Source organism: Onthophagus taurus, chromosome 2, assembly GCF_036711975.1.
Source record: "Onthophagus taurus isolate NC chromosome 2, IU_Otau_3.0, whole genome shotgun sequence".
Classification (NCBI taxonomy): Eukaryota; Metazoa; Arthropoda; class Insecta; order Coleoptera; family Scarabaeidae; genus Onthophagus; species Onthophagus taurus.
This window is the reverse complement of record NC_091967.1, coordinates 24,638,096-24,653,712: the sequence shown is the minus strand read 5'-3', so window position 1 is coordinate 24,653,712 and position 15,617 is coordinate 24,638,096. Positions and strand designations below refer to the sequence as shown.

Here is a 15,617-nt window from a genome sequence, read left to right as displayed (position 1 = left end):
TAATTTTTTCAATGCTGACCGACAAAACCAAGTGAGAAACAATAAGCGCATACCTGGCTGTCGTCCTCAAGACGAAAAAGATAAAACTCTTCATCCCGCGGGATGAAGAGTCCCTTCCAAAGCCGGTAAGTTGAGACAACCTTAATAAAATTAATATTAACCATCAATATTTTTTTTGTTGCAATTGAATCCTGGATATAACGACTTCCGCAGAAATCCGGGTGCTCCGGGAGAAGAGTTGAAGAATTGTAGTCCCACACTCCCGGCCGAAATACGATTTTTCCGACCCACGAACTATAGGCGCCATCAGTAGGCCGGGGTGCGTAAGGCATTTTCCCCTCCTCTGCGCAAAAAAAAAAAAATATATATATATATATAATAAAATGTTTTATTATTAATAAAATTTTCTTTGTAAATAAATGAATTATATACTCAAAATCAAATGGTTTTTCATTATAATATGGAATATTATCATGCTCATAAATAACAATCTATAAAATTCAGTTTACAGGTAGTTTCAACAGAAATTTTATATTACCTTATGTGAATAAGGTAATAAATTTTTTAACATTACTAAAGTGTACAAAAAATAAAAAGTTTATTGTTTACCCATTTACGATGAAGGTGCGAAATTATTGTCAAATTTTAAGACTTATTACAAAAAAAATATATCAACTCAAGAAAAAAAAATTCGTAAAAGCCTTATGTCAAAAATACGCAAAAAAATGTGACGAAACGGTGCGTAAACGCATTAATGGTCGTAAATGGCTTGAAATTATTGAGACTTTCTATAATATTAAACGGTTAAAATGCCATTTTAAATGAGATTAGAAAAAAAATATTACTAATGGAAATTAAGAGACGATTTTTACATCGAATTTTAACTAAATTCTTTAACTTTACGAAGATATACAGTACAGAAACGTATTTAAAATTAAGAAACAATTTTTTTCACTTATTAAAGTTCAATTATTTTATTTTAATGAATATATTTGACTATTTTAGGAATTTTTAAAATCGACTACGTCATAACATTGGTACAGTATTTGAATTGTAAAAACGAAATTGTGTATTTTTGTTCGAATCCAAGGCGCGCTCGACTTTAAGCTGGCATCGGGCGCCCGGCACTTCAGGGTTGAAGAGACGACAAGGCTAGAGCAAAGGTTCGAGAGAAAATGAGTACGCCCCTCCAGTCTTCGATTCTTCGGCCGTACTCGGCAAAGCGACCGTGCGGGGGATTTGTTTTCTGTCCCTTACGCCATGTAGTAAATAAGGTTTGGCCGATAGTACTCTATGTAATGTAATGTAATGTAATCTTATAATTTCTATATTATATCATAAACTAAAATCTGTAGGCCACAATTTAACATACATATCATATCAAGATCCTTAAAAATAAGGTTGATATGATTTTTTGAAAATTTCGTATAGCTTTGTATTCATAAATTTGACAATTCCTTCTGTAATAATTTTTTCCTGAAAATTTCAATAATATTATCTTATCGTTTTTATATCATATCATAAACTAGAATCTTGAAGCCACAATTTAACATACATATCATATCAAGAGTTTTAAAGATACAGTTGATATTTTTGTAAATTTCGTAATATTTTTGATTTATAAATTTGATAATTTCTTCTTTAATAATTTTTTCCTAGAAATTTCATTAATATTACCTAATAGTTTTTATATCATATCATAAACTAAAATCTTTAGGCCACAATTTAACATACATATCATATCAAGATCCTTAAAAATAAGATTGATATGATTTTTTGAAAATTTCGTATAACTTTTTATTCATAAATTTGACAATTCTTTCTTTAATAATTTTTTCCTGAAAATTTCAATGATATTATCTTATCGTTTTTATATCATATCATAAACTAAAATCTTTAAACTACAATTTAACACACATATCACATCAAAAGTTTTAAAGATACAGTTGATATGAATTTTTGTAAATTTCGTAATATTTTTGTTTTATAAATTTGACAATTTCGTCTTTAATAATTTTCTCCTGAAAATTTCAATGATATTATCTTATCGTTTTTATATCATATCATAAATCAAAATCTTTAAACTACAATTTAACATACATATCATATCAAGAGTTTTAAAGATACAGTTGATATGAATTTTTTGAAATTTCATTAATATTATCTTATAATTTCTATATCATATCATAAACTTAAAGATGTAGGCCACAATTTAACATACATATCATATCGAGGTCCTTAAAAATAAGTTGATATGTTTTTTTGAAAATTTCGTATAACTTTTTATTCATAAATTTGACAATCTCTTCTTTAATAATTTTTTCTTGGAAATTTCAATAATATCCTATAATTTCTATATCATATCATAAACTAAAATCTGTAGGCCACAATTTAGCATACGTATCATATCAAGATCCTTAAAAATAAGGTTGATATGATTTTTTGAAAATTTCGTATAACTTTTTATTCATAAATTTGACAATTCTTTCTTTAATAATTCTTTCCTGAAAATTTCAATAATATTATCTTATCGTTTTTATATCATATCATAGACTAGAATCTTTAAGCCATAATTTAACATACATATCATATCAATAGTTTTAAACATACAGTTAATTTGAATTTTTGTAAATTTCGTAATATTTTTGATTTATAAATTTGACAATTTCGTCTTTAATAATTTTTTCCTGAAAATTTCATTAATATTATCCAACAGTTCTTATATCTCATATCATAAACTAAAATCTTTAGGCCACAATTTAACATATCTATCATATCAAGATCCTTAAAAATAAGGTTGATATGATTTTTTGAAAATTTCGTATAACTTTTTATTCATAAATTTAACAATTCCTTCTTTAATAATTTTTTCCTGAAAATTTCATTAATATTATCTTATAGTTTTTATATCATATCATTAACTAGAATCTTTAGGCCACAATTTAACATACATATCATATCAAGAGTTTTAAACATACAGTTGATATGAATTTTTGTAAATTTCATAATATTTTTGATTTATAAATTTGACAATTTCGTCTTTAATAATTTTTTCCTTGAAATTTCATTAATATTACCTTATAATTTCTATATCATATCATAAACTAAAGTCTGTAGGCCACAATTTAACATACATATCATATCAAGATCCTTAAAAATAAGGTAGATATGATTTTTTGAAAATTTCGTATAACTTTTTGTTCATAAATTTGACAATTCCTTCTTTAATAATTTTTTCCTGAAAATTTCATTAATATTATCTTATAGTTTTTATATCATATTATAAAATGGAATCTTTAAGCCACAATTTAACATACATATCATATCAAGAGTTTTAAACATACAGTTGAAATGAATTTTTGTAAATTTTGTAATATTTTCGATTTATAAATTTGACAATTTCGTCTTTAATAATTTTTTCCTGAAAATTTCATTAATATTATCTTATCGTTTTTATGTCATATCATAAACTGGAATCTTTAAGCGACAATTTAACATACATATCATATCAAGAGTTTTAAACATACAGTTGATATGAATTTTTGTAAATTTCGTAATATTTTTGATTTATAAATTTGACAATTTCTTCCTTAATATTTTTTCCTGGAAATTTCAATAATATTATCTTATAATTTCTGTATTATATCATAAAGTAGAATATTTAAGCTACAATTTAATATACATATCATATGATGATTCTTACAAATACAATCGATATGATTATTTGAAAATTTCGTATCATTTTTTATTCATAAATTTGACAATAATTTAATAATTTTTCCGGAACATTTCAATAATATTATCTTATAATTTTTTTATCATATCATAAATCATTAAACTACAATTTAATACATATCAAATCAAGATTCTTAAAAATACTTATATGATTTATTGCTTTTAAATTTGCTAGAAAACGAATCTACTCTTTATCGTCACAAGGTTCTAATTCTTTTATATCTCTTGGAAAAATATATCTTTTTGGTTTTAAAGAAAAAGATATTTTCGAATGAATAGATTTATTATTAGTGGAAATTAGTGTCTAAATATGATAAAATGATTATTATAGATTATATATTTCTGTTATTAATACATAAATAGCAAAATATCGTTTTTTTTTTGGAGGTTTTCAAGAAGTTCGATAAAAAACATGTAATAATAGAACTAATAAAATATTTTTGGTATTATAAATTTAAATTTATATCATTATATATTTATATGTATGTATAAACATATATATTTCCTCATATAAATTGATGAAAATCAATACTTATAACCACCTACACATAAAGATGTCGCATTAGAATGCAACTTACGTGTTGAATCAATCCGAATTATTCAGTGAAAATGTTTAAGTTATACACATGGCCTCTATTTTTTGTTTCAATTATTATAATCGAAGCATCAAGTGTAAATTCTAATAAGCAGTGTGTTCGCTGTAATGATATATGTGCTGGCATGTATGCATATATTCTCCAGGTGAATTTAACGGGCTCATTTACCATATTTGTGTTTGAATCATTTTCCTTATTTATAGTGCTCTAATAATTGGGCCCATTGTGAACATGAAATGCTCGACATCTTTTTAAACTCTGGTCATAACGTAAAGGACGCGAAAAAAGAATGTTATGCATGTAAGTTTAAGTAAAAAAATATGATTAAAACAATTACTTTTGTTGTTATTGTAGTTTTTGATCACATTGGATGTAAAGAAGGTACCATCATATGTGATAGATTGTTGGTTTTAATGACAGAACATATTGAAGGTGAAAATAAATTATTTTTAAAGGCAAATCATCTGCCTCATCATACTATTATACGCCAACAAGTTGAAGAAAATAATGATGTGAATTTTGTTGATAGGTTGATATTGTGGTTTAGAATTTTTACAACAATTATCATATTATTTGTTGCGCAACTCATTGTACATATTGTATTGGCTTATTTTATATTGCAAGTAAATATAATTGCAATTATATTTTCTCCAAAAGAAAATAATGAAAAATCCGATCAATTTGATGATTTATCAAAAAAAAATGTTGATGTTATTAATGGAGAGAATAAGGTTGAAACTTCTTGAGGAGCTAAAACATCGAAAAAACAAACAAAAAAATTGTTGTAAATCAAACGTAACAATATGATACAAATAAATGGTGAATGTTAAAACATAAATGTTCCATTTAAAGATATATATGGTTCTTTTAAAGAATTTAAAGTTGGGGGAAAATCTCCAAAATATTTTTTTAATATTTTTAAATTATACCAATTTATTTTTAAAAAATTATACACTATTGTAATTTCTTACATAAATTATTGTATTTGTTAAAAATATTAAGTTTTGAACGGTTAATTTTTTAAATAAAGTTTAAAATTAAATATCTATAGTTTTTTAATATTTAATAATCTGCTGCTGTATTCGCCAAATAATCTCTTCTACCAATATTAGAAGCTTGCTTATTTTGGAGAGCTTCCAGTTTTGGACAATCCGTAATCCTATGTCCCAAACCGCCACAATAACTACAACCACGTTCATCTAAAAAAATGCGAAAAATATATTATCGAAACAATCTTTAAAATAATAAGAGTCATTACCTCCCAAATTAAGATATTTCTCATTTTCAGAACATAACTCAGCCAGAAATGTGGGCACTTTTTGTTTTGCTTCCATCAGTAAATGTTTTAAATCTAATAAAACCGATTCATCATTCGATTTGTTTATAAATGTTGTTGCTAAACCTTTATTTCCCGAGCGTCCAGTTCTACCAATTCTGTGAACTAAAAATAAATATTTAAAAAAATCATTTAATAATAAAGTTGTAATACTTATTATAAAGAACAATAGAACTTAACAATAGTTGAGGTAATAGACATATTTTTGAAAATGCTAAAAATCGTTCTCGTACATCATATTAGGTACTACGGTCAGAAATGTTCGCAATTTAATAGTGATTTTTTAAATAATGTATTCCTTAGGAACCATGCTACTATAGAAGTCACAAATCAAACAACAAAAGTCGTTATTTTTGCAAAAAAATATTAGTTAGTTAAGGTTGAAAGAATTTATGTCTATTAAGTTTGATACACGATTTCTAAAAAAAGGGGTAGTACACACCCTTGGCAAATTACACTACTATCCGTGCAAAAAGTCAAGGCCCCTCATTTTAGAGATCGATATCTTCGCAACCGCTCGATAAAAAAAAATTGCGACAAAGTTTGTTGTAATCATTGAACATTTTTACGTAACATATCAGGGCCTGCTCTAGGGGCGGACCATCCGGGCATTTGTCCGGGGCGGCAGCTTTAAAGGGCGGTATTTTGACTCAGAATGTGATAAAATTTTGATAATCTAATTTAATCGAAATTTCTGCTTGTCGATTATTCTCTATTTCAAAAAACTGTATTTATTGCTTTTGCTGTAAAATTTTCGGCTGTGTGATCAGTTCTCTTTCAAAAGACGGCTTTAAAAGTTGGAAGCATATCGTTGAAACGTTAAAAGAACACGAAGTTTCAAAAATCATATTGAAGCTCACAAATCATGGCTGGAACTGAGTCAAAGACTAAAGTGTTGTAAAACTATAGATGCAACTGCTCAAAAAATTATTAATGCTGATACAAACCATTGGTATGAAGTGCTTCTAAGAATCGTAGGAATCATTAAAATGCTTGGTAAAAGTTGTCTGGCTTTTCAAGGTACAAGAGATAAACTATTTGAGCATAATAATGGTAACTTCCTAAAAATAATTGAACTACTGTCTGAATTTGGTCCCATTATGGAAGAACACGTGCGAAGGGTGCTCAAAAAAGAGGAGATGAAAGCCCACTATCTCGGTAAAAATATACAAAACGAGAAAATAGACTTGTTGCATCAAAATGTGAAGTCTCATATTATTAATGAAATAAAAAAGGCCAAATACTATTCTATAATTTTAGATTGCACTCCTGACGTAAGTAAGGTGGAGCAAATGACTCTTATATTCCGATATGTTACAGTCAATAAATCTGATTTCAACGACGCTGAAATAAAAGTTTTTGGGTTTCCTTCCCATTGAAAGGTCCACAGGAAAACAAATGACTGAAATCATAATTGAAGAACTTAAAATTTGTTTTTTATTTAAATCAATTGTCATTGCCAAATTTTTATAAAAAAACGGTCTGTACCACCCTAGATACCATGTTCTATGACCACGCTTTATAATATTTTCCACTAAATAATAAGTAAGGTTGTGTATATTCTAAACGAAGTTGTCACTGATTGTCACTTTAAAGACGAAGCCACTAATCTCTCGTCACTTAGCTAATATCTACGTTTTGAAATTAAAACTCGTGAGCAATATATTAAGATAACATAATTAAGTGCTATAATTAAAATTTGAATATTGTTTAAAATCAGAATTACTGGAAGAATCTGAGTCTTCCGCTAGTTGGATGATGACAGGAGGTAAATCAGTTATTAATGAATTTCCCATTAATGTTGTCCAATCTTTTTTAATTAGTTCTTCACAGTGGCGAACACTATTTGCCCACATCTCCGGAGTGTAATGACCAAGAGCTTTTTGCCAAGTCTCGTTGACACGACAGATCTTTTTCTCCGAGCTGGACTGAACATGTTTATTGTAATAATTTTTTAAGAACGCCCAACATAGTTCAATGGGATTATATTGGCAATTGTATGGAGGAAGGTGAAGAACAGTCTTATTAATTTGTCAATTTCAAAGGATTTTTCAATTTGAGGCTTGTAATAACGGATTATTTCCCATAACGATTTTTTATTTAAGGTTGGTTCAAACTGTATATTATGTTCAGTTAACCATTTTTTCATATCATTTTTTTTTGTGCAGAAACTTGGAGCTTTCTCGATTTGTTTTGAGTGACATGGAGCATTATCCATTACTACCGCACACTTCGCACCCAAATTATTTAATGCTGGAAGTAATTGATTTTTCACCCATTCCATAAAAATAATTGACGTCATATTTTTATGATAATCTCTGTGCTCCGTGTTGTCACTGAGCAAGAGATCGCAATTTGGCAAAAACCCTGACGAAGTGCCTGCGTGCAAAATTGTAAATCTTTTTCCTTCGCCTTCTGCTCTTTGCGGAATACCGAATCTTTCATTTTCATTTACCCATTGATAAACATGGGTGCCATTTTCGTAAATCCAAGTTTCGTCAAGAAAAACAAAAGTATACTCTCCGGATTCTAGGTATTGCAAGTATGTCTTTAAAAACGTAATTCTTTTGAAACTATATGTGGTTGTTCAATTAACACTTTTCTATTGCTAATCTTTTTATATCTATATCCCATAGATTTTATAATTTTATGTAATTTTGATCTACCATTAGTAAAATCACATTCATTTCTTGCAAAATTAAGTAAATCATTAAGATTAAAATACTGTTTCTTTTCATGCAATTTTTGTATTTGTCTTCCTAACTCTTCTTTAATAAAATATAAATTATTATCCGTTTTGTAGTTCATTTTACAACGCCCTTGTGTTTTTGGTTTTTTTACAGTTTGATATTTTTTGTAGGTTTGAATAATTTTAAAAACCGTCGTGCTGTGAACCTAATACAATTATGTTGAATATAAATTTAATTTTAAAACTCAAGTGCAATACACATACATCAAAAATACGTGAAGCTTTATCACATATATATTTTAAATTCGTATTTGGTGTCTCCGTCTGTACTTCTTCACAATACCTAATTATAGAGTTTTTTTCGCGTTTAGACAGTTGACATCCCGTTCCACCCTTTCTTAACATTTTTATGGTAGATTTAGCAGCAAAAAAATTATATGAAAATTGTTTTTTAATCAATCTTAACAAATTTGATAGACAGTGGTGGCACACAATTAAAGTAAAAGTCACGACATGCGCTTTTACTTTCAATACCAACTTGACGACACTTTGACAATTGATTTAAATAAAAAACAGATTATTTTCCTATAAGCAAACTAATGCAAACAAAAGATTTCGATCTAGCATCTGCACTTGACCTCTAACAAAATTGCAAAAAATTCTTTAAGGATCTTCGATCAGACAAGTCTTTCAATGAAAGTATAATTGATGCAAGAGAACTGGCTGTCCAAAATTGACATTGAAGCTAACTTTGAATCAACAATTCCACGACATCGCATACAAAGAAAAAAAAATATTTTCTCATACGAATCTCGAGATGAACCGATTGAAGATCCCAAAGAAAAATATCAGTACAGTGTCAGCCAAAAAGTTTGTATCAATAAATTAGCTATATATTTTTGATAGCATAGCTTTATATGTTTGATTATTTGATGCAGACTTTTTGGAAGGCATATGTTTAAAGGGCGGTAGTTTGTCTTTTTGTCCGGGGTAACGTAAACGCTAGGGAGGGCGCTGAACATATGTTAATTTGAAAATTTTCAGATCCACGGTTTTCCTTTTATCGCGAGTTAAATGAAAAAAGTACCCGATTTTTTACGGTACCGGCAACTTTGTCATCTTTGTGATTTTTTTTCTCAAAAACTATCGTACGAAAAAAATTGAATTTTGAACAGGTGGTAGCCTGATGTGTTCTTAATGAGTGGCATATTTTATTTTTTCGATATTCCATACAGTTTCAATTTTTGGGTATATTTTCTAAAATAATTTTTTTTTCTTAATTTCCCTCGAGCTATGTTTCTTAAATATATATCTAAATTGAGATACAAAATTTTGAATACTTTTTATTGTAACTAATTATAGAGAGTTTTGTTGCTTGGGGTCCAGCTGCACTCCGCTCGGTATGTAACGACAGGTATAAATTTTGCCTACGTTAAAAACCAACCGGGGTACAAATAAACCCCAAATTGTTCAAACGACGGGGATTCCCCGTTTCTTGGCGTCAACGCTCTCGGGGATTTCCAATTTATTTAATAGCGGCTTTGTGCGAGTGCGGGAAGTTAGCCCCCCATTTTTTGATTTTTAAATTTTTTATTGTTGTTCTAGATTGTTCTAGAGTTGTTCTACATTGTTCCAAAGCGGCAAATCGAAAAAATAAAAACTCCGCGAGAAAACCGATAAACAGGTTTTTTGACTAGCCCCCCATTTTTGGAAAAATCAAATTTTCATTGTTGTTCTAGTTGTTCTAGTTATTGTTCTAGAAAATCAAAATTATGGGATACAGCATTACGAAGTTATAATTGAAAATAGGTTTGGCCGCCGAAATGTCTAGTTGATTGCTGTGACCATAGTTTTTCTATTATCAATTCCATATTACAAATATATACTTATTATAGCTAACGCAATCTGGAACAGCTATTATTTTCACTAGAACAAATCTCTAAAGGGCACTTTACTCTTTGAAAATTAAAGTTTTTGGAAGTTTCAGTCAGTAATTCTTGTGTCAGCGGTTTTATATCACACAATAAGAATTAAAAAACACAGAACAATCTAAATCAACTCAAACTTTGCCGATTCAAATTGTTCCAGATGCGTTTTATGTTAAACACGGACATTAATTTTGCAAAATCACATATTTTTTGTTGCTCTAAATTATTCTAGGTACTTAAAATGTGTACTTAATCACTGCGGCTTTAGTTCTTTTAAAGTTTCATATTAAAAATTAGTACTTACAACAATTCAGAACAGCTGTTATTTTCACTGGAAAAACCTTAAATTTGAGTTGTTGTAATATCGGACAGGTTTTGTTGAATCAGTGAACCCAACCTTTAATATAATAATAGTTTTAAAAAATTAAAAAATATGGAATAATCTGACCATCTAATTTCCTAAAAATCACCTTTCTCTTTAAACTTATAATAATAAAACATAAGTTGCGATTTAAAGTGTATTTTATTTTGTAAAACAAAGTAATAAATTAATAAATAAACTAAACTAACAAAAGCGGGTTGGGCTGCCAAAATGTCTTGTTGATTGCTGTGACCATAGTTTTTCTATTTTCAGTTCCATATCACAAATATATACTTATTATACCTAATCAATCTGGAACAGCTAATATTTTCACTAGAACAACTCTATAAAGAACACTTTATTTTTTTTTAATTAAAATTTTTGGAAGTTTCAGTTAGTAATTCTTTCATAAGTTCATAAGTAAGTTTCATTAATATCTATTTCAATAAAAAATAAAAAATATATTGTTCAAAATACTTGCGGATTCGACAGTATATTTCATAGTTGAGCATTTGCCCGTACACACCATTTAGAAATTATGTTGAAAATGTTTGCACACATTGCTTTAGTTTAAATAAATTTAGTTATTTTAAAAACCGGTTCTAGTAAAGCAACATATAAAAAAAGAGTTGAACTATTAACAGGAATAAATTATTTTGGAAACCAGAATATTGCTGGAGTGATAATAGTGAACGGTTTTTCAAATATTGCGTTTCTTTGCACACAACTATTTAAAGAAGAATTTAGTTATTGTAGGACTAAAAACTGCAATAATTGTTTAAACGTTACCTTCCATAAAAACATAATTTTACCAATCGACATTGACATCGTAACAATATTTGGCTATAAATAATAATAAAGCAAGTAATAGAAAACTACATGCAAACTCTAAGCAACAATTGCAAAAATGTGGTCTGTTTATAGAAACAACGAATGGAGAGAACAATAAAACAAAATTGAGTGATTACGCACGCAATTTGTCTTTGAATCTTTGAAATCTTTGAATGATGTAGGACACTACCCGGCATTTGTGCCCAACAATGCCAATTGGATATTATTTAATGACTTACGAAAAAAATCCGTACAAGTTGAAGAAGCTACTGAAATAAATGCACAAATGTGCATATATGTTTATAAATGAGCAAGGTGATGTAACCGTATTATTCCATGATATTAGTTTATTTACATAATTTAGTTTATTCAGTTATAGTTTACCTTAGAATAAGTTATTATTTTTAGAATAAGTTTATTATTTTATTGTACTGATATAGTAATACTGATCGAATAGTTATTGTTTTATTTGTTAGTTTAGTTTATTTATTAATTTATTACTTAGTTTATATAAAATAAAATACACTTTAAATCGCATCTTATGTTTTACTATTATAAGTTTAAAGAGAAAGGTGAAACTTGTGATTTTTAGAAAATTAGGATGGTCAGATTATTCCATATTTTTTTAGTTTTTTAAAACTATTATTATTATATTAAAGATTGGGTTCACTGATTCAACAAAACCTGTCAGATATCACAACAACTGAAATTTAAGGTTTTTCTAGTGAAAATAACAGCTGTTCTGAATTGTTTTAATTGTTGTAAGTACTAATTTTTAATATGAAAGTTTAAAAGAACTAATGCCGCAGTGATTAAATAAATATTTTAAGCACCTAGAACAACAAGAACAATTTAGAGCAACAAAAAATATGTGATTTTGCAAAATTAATATCCGTGTTAAGCGTAAAACACATCTGGAGCAATTGGAATCGGCAAAGTTTGGGTTATTTTAGATTGGTCTATGTTTTTTAATTGTTATTGTGTAATATAAAACTGCTGACACAAGAATTACTGACTGAAACTTCCAAAAACTTTAATTTTCAAAGAGTAAAGTGCTCTTTAGAGAGTTGTTCTAGTGAAAATAATAGCTGTTCCAGATTGCGTTAGCTATAATAAGTATATATTTGTAATATGGAATTGATAATAGAAAAACTATGGTCACAGTAATCAACTAGACATTTCGGCGGCCAAACCTATTTTTAGTTATAACTTCGTAATGCTGTATCCCATAATTTTGATTTTCTAGAATAATAACTAGAACAACTAGGACAACCCAGAACAACAAAGAAAATTTGATTTTTCCAAAAATGGGGGGCTAATCAAAAAACCTGTTTTTTCGGTTTACTCGCGGAGTTTTTATTTTTTCGATTTGCCGCTTTGGAACAATGTAGAACAACTCTAGAACAATCTATAACAACAATAAAAAATTTAAAAATCAAAAAATGGGGGGCTAACTTCCCGCACTCGAACTATTGGCGATATTAGAAACGGACGATTACGACACTTACTTTAATGATTTAGCACTACAGGATGGTGCAAGTGATATCGAGGAGACTGACATAGTGACTGAAACTGATGAGATAGATGACGTTTTACAAGTTAGTGGTAGGGCAAATGAGTCGACAGATTCTGCAGATGAAGTATGCCCGTCAGTAAACTTTTATACCTATCATCCAACTTATTCGTCTAAAGATGGTAGTGTGTGGGCAAAGGTTCCTTTTACTACGAAGATCTAGAGACGAAAATGTAATATCCAAAAGGTTTCACCAGGTTTGACTAGATATAGTTTCCAATTTTCCACCATAAAAGAAGCTTTTGAACTATTTTTTTCACAAGATATTATGGATGTGATTTTATCGGAGACGAATAGAAACGCCGAATCATATTATGCGAGAAATGAGAAGGCCTTTTCTCCTTTTGTGCAAGAACTGGAAGCATTTATTGGTTTGCTTATTATTTTTGGAGCCTGGCACGCTGCTAAAGAGCCAATATGTGTACTATGGAGCCAAGATCCAATTTTATGTCGGCCTCTAGTATCATCTGCCTTGTCTCGCAACAGATTATGTGCTTTCTAAGATTCGACAATTTTGAAACAAGAGAAGAAAGAAAACGCACTGATAAATTTGCTCCAACCAGAGATGTTTTTGATGGTTTTGTAACAAATTGCAAGAAATCTTTTAATCCATCTGAACATTTGTACGTGGATGAGCAATTAGTCCCATTCCGAGGCAAGGCTCTTTTTCGGGTTTACATGAAGAGTAAGCCGGACAAGTACGGCTGAAAAATTTGGGCACTGGCTGAGTGTAGTTCGGCATATACAGCGAATATGCAACCTTATTTAGGTAAGTTTTTTCATCAAAAAAATATAGATTTTTATTACAAAATAATAATTGTAAGCAAAGTAGGAAACAAACCGGAGAAAGGCTAAGGACAAAGGGTAGTGATGGACCTGGTAAACCATTTATCTTCAGGATATGGAATAACTACTGATAACTTTTTACCAGTATTGAGTTAGCTAATAAGCTTTTAGATAAAAACCTTACCTTGTGTGGTACACTGCGTAAAAATAAACCTTATATTCCAAAAGAACTACTTCCAGCAAGATATAAGAAAGACTTTTCAAGCATGTTTACTTTTATGGAAAATAAAACATTAGTTTCCTACGTACCAAAAAAAACCAGACTATATATAAGTAAACAGAGTGCGGGGCTAATGCTTTGATAGTAGCGAGAGGAAGTTTTAGGAAAACCAATGTCTTCAACAACAAAATTTTATTTACAACAATAATAACAATAATGTAAGTGCGGACGCGAAAAGGGTAACTGCTGACTGATTTGCCGATGGTAACTGCTAACTGATAACTGATGGTAACTGACTGAACTCTCTGGGCCGATCCTGGTTCCTTTTGTCCCCGAGTCCAGTAACATCCCCGGTGAAAGTTCTCTTCGAGTCCTTATCTGGACCAAAAGGATCTGCTGTCCAGATGTACGGAGAGAGTTCTTCTGAATTGTTTCGAACGCTTTCTGGCGTCCAGATGTTCGCCACGGAGAGCGTTCAGTAATATCTCCGGTGAAAGTTTTCCGGGAACCCTTTGCCTGGACCAAAAGGGTGTCCTGCCCAGATGACCGGAGAGAGATTTTTTGAACGGTTTAGAAGGTTCTCTGGCGTCCAGATGTTCGCCACAGAAACCCCCCTGCCAGTGTTTGACCATGGATTGGGAAACACGATACTAGAGACCTGCCTGGAAATGGTCAGGGAATCTAACGCGTCTTCCATATCGCGTTGTTGGTGGAGCAGGGTCTGTCTGCTGGGGTCCTGGATTATTCCGCGTAGCCTCTGGGCGTTGTGGATCCTCCTGGCGTTGTTCCTCTCCCGACAAGATGTAGGCTGGTTTCAAGCGGTCGATTGAAACAGTAATTTGCTTTCCTTTCTTCTCCAGGGTGAACGTCCTGTCGTTCCGGTAGGTGACGGGATATGGGCCCTCGTATGGGACTTCCAACGACGCGTGGTGTTCTCCACCCAAGCGAATCCAAACATGTGTACAGGTGGCTAGGTCTCTGAAGACAAAGATCTTTTTACTTCCGTGCCTGGTTCCGTGAACCGGTTGAAAATGCTTTTTCAATTCTTGGGTGAAGTTCGTCGCACCTTCCTCGTTCCTGCGCGATTCTCTAGGTGCCAAGAATTCGCCCGGGAGTCTGAGAGGTTCGCCGTAGACTAATTCTGCTGTCGTTGCTGAGAGATCGTCTCGCCAGGCTGACCTGATGCCCAGCAGGACCACGGGTAAGATATCGACCCATTTTTCAGTGGCTTGGCATCGGATGGCGCCTTTGAGTTGACGGTGGAATCTTTCCACGAGACCGTTGGCAGCGGGGTGGTAAGCGGTTGTCCGAAAGTGCTTGGTACCTAGCGTGGCGTTAAGCTCCATGAAAAGCTGTGACTGGAATTGTCTGCCTTGATCCGTTGTTATTCGCAACGGCGTTCCGAATCGGGATACCCATCCGGTCACGAAAGCTTTTGCGATGGTGGATGCCTCTATATTTTCGACGGGGATCACTTCGGGCCAGCACACGTTAAAGCGTACCTGTATCCTCTTGACATAGGTAGTGGACCCACCAGGTCAATGTGGATGTGCTCGAACCTG

General features: G+C 30.7%; 1 protein-coding gene and 1 long non-coding RNA gene across 2 annotated transcripts in view; one reads left to right on the top strand and one right to left on the bottom strand.

Annotated features, from left to right (window-relative positions):
- Positions 1-4,273: 4,273 nt before the first annotated feature.
- LOC111422033 (uncharacterized) lies at positions 4,274-5,377 on the top strand. Its single transcript, XR_011639777.1, has 3 exons — positions 4,274-4,476; positions 4,535-4,631; positions 4,686-5,377. It is a non-coding gene; the product is annotated as an uncharacterized lncRNA (long non-coding RNA).
- LOC111419124 (ATP-dependent RNA helicase abstrakt) overlaps positions 5,234-15,617 on the bottom strand; it is a 31,378-nt gene continuing 20,994 nt past the window's right edge. Inside the window, exons 11-12 of the mRNA XM_071194546.1 lie at positions 5,590-5,772; positions 5,234-5,530 (exon numbers count right to left, since the gene is read on the bottom strand). Of these exons, the coding sequence (XP_071050647.1) occupies positions 5,394-5,530; positions 5,590-5,772 (320 nt within the window). The 3' untranslated portion in view covers positions 5,234-5,393. The remainder of the gene's footprint in view (positions 5,531-5,589; positions 5,773-15,617) is intronic.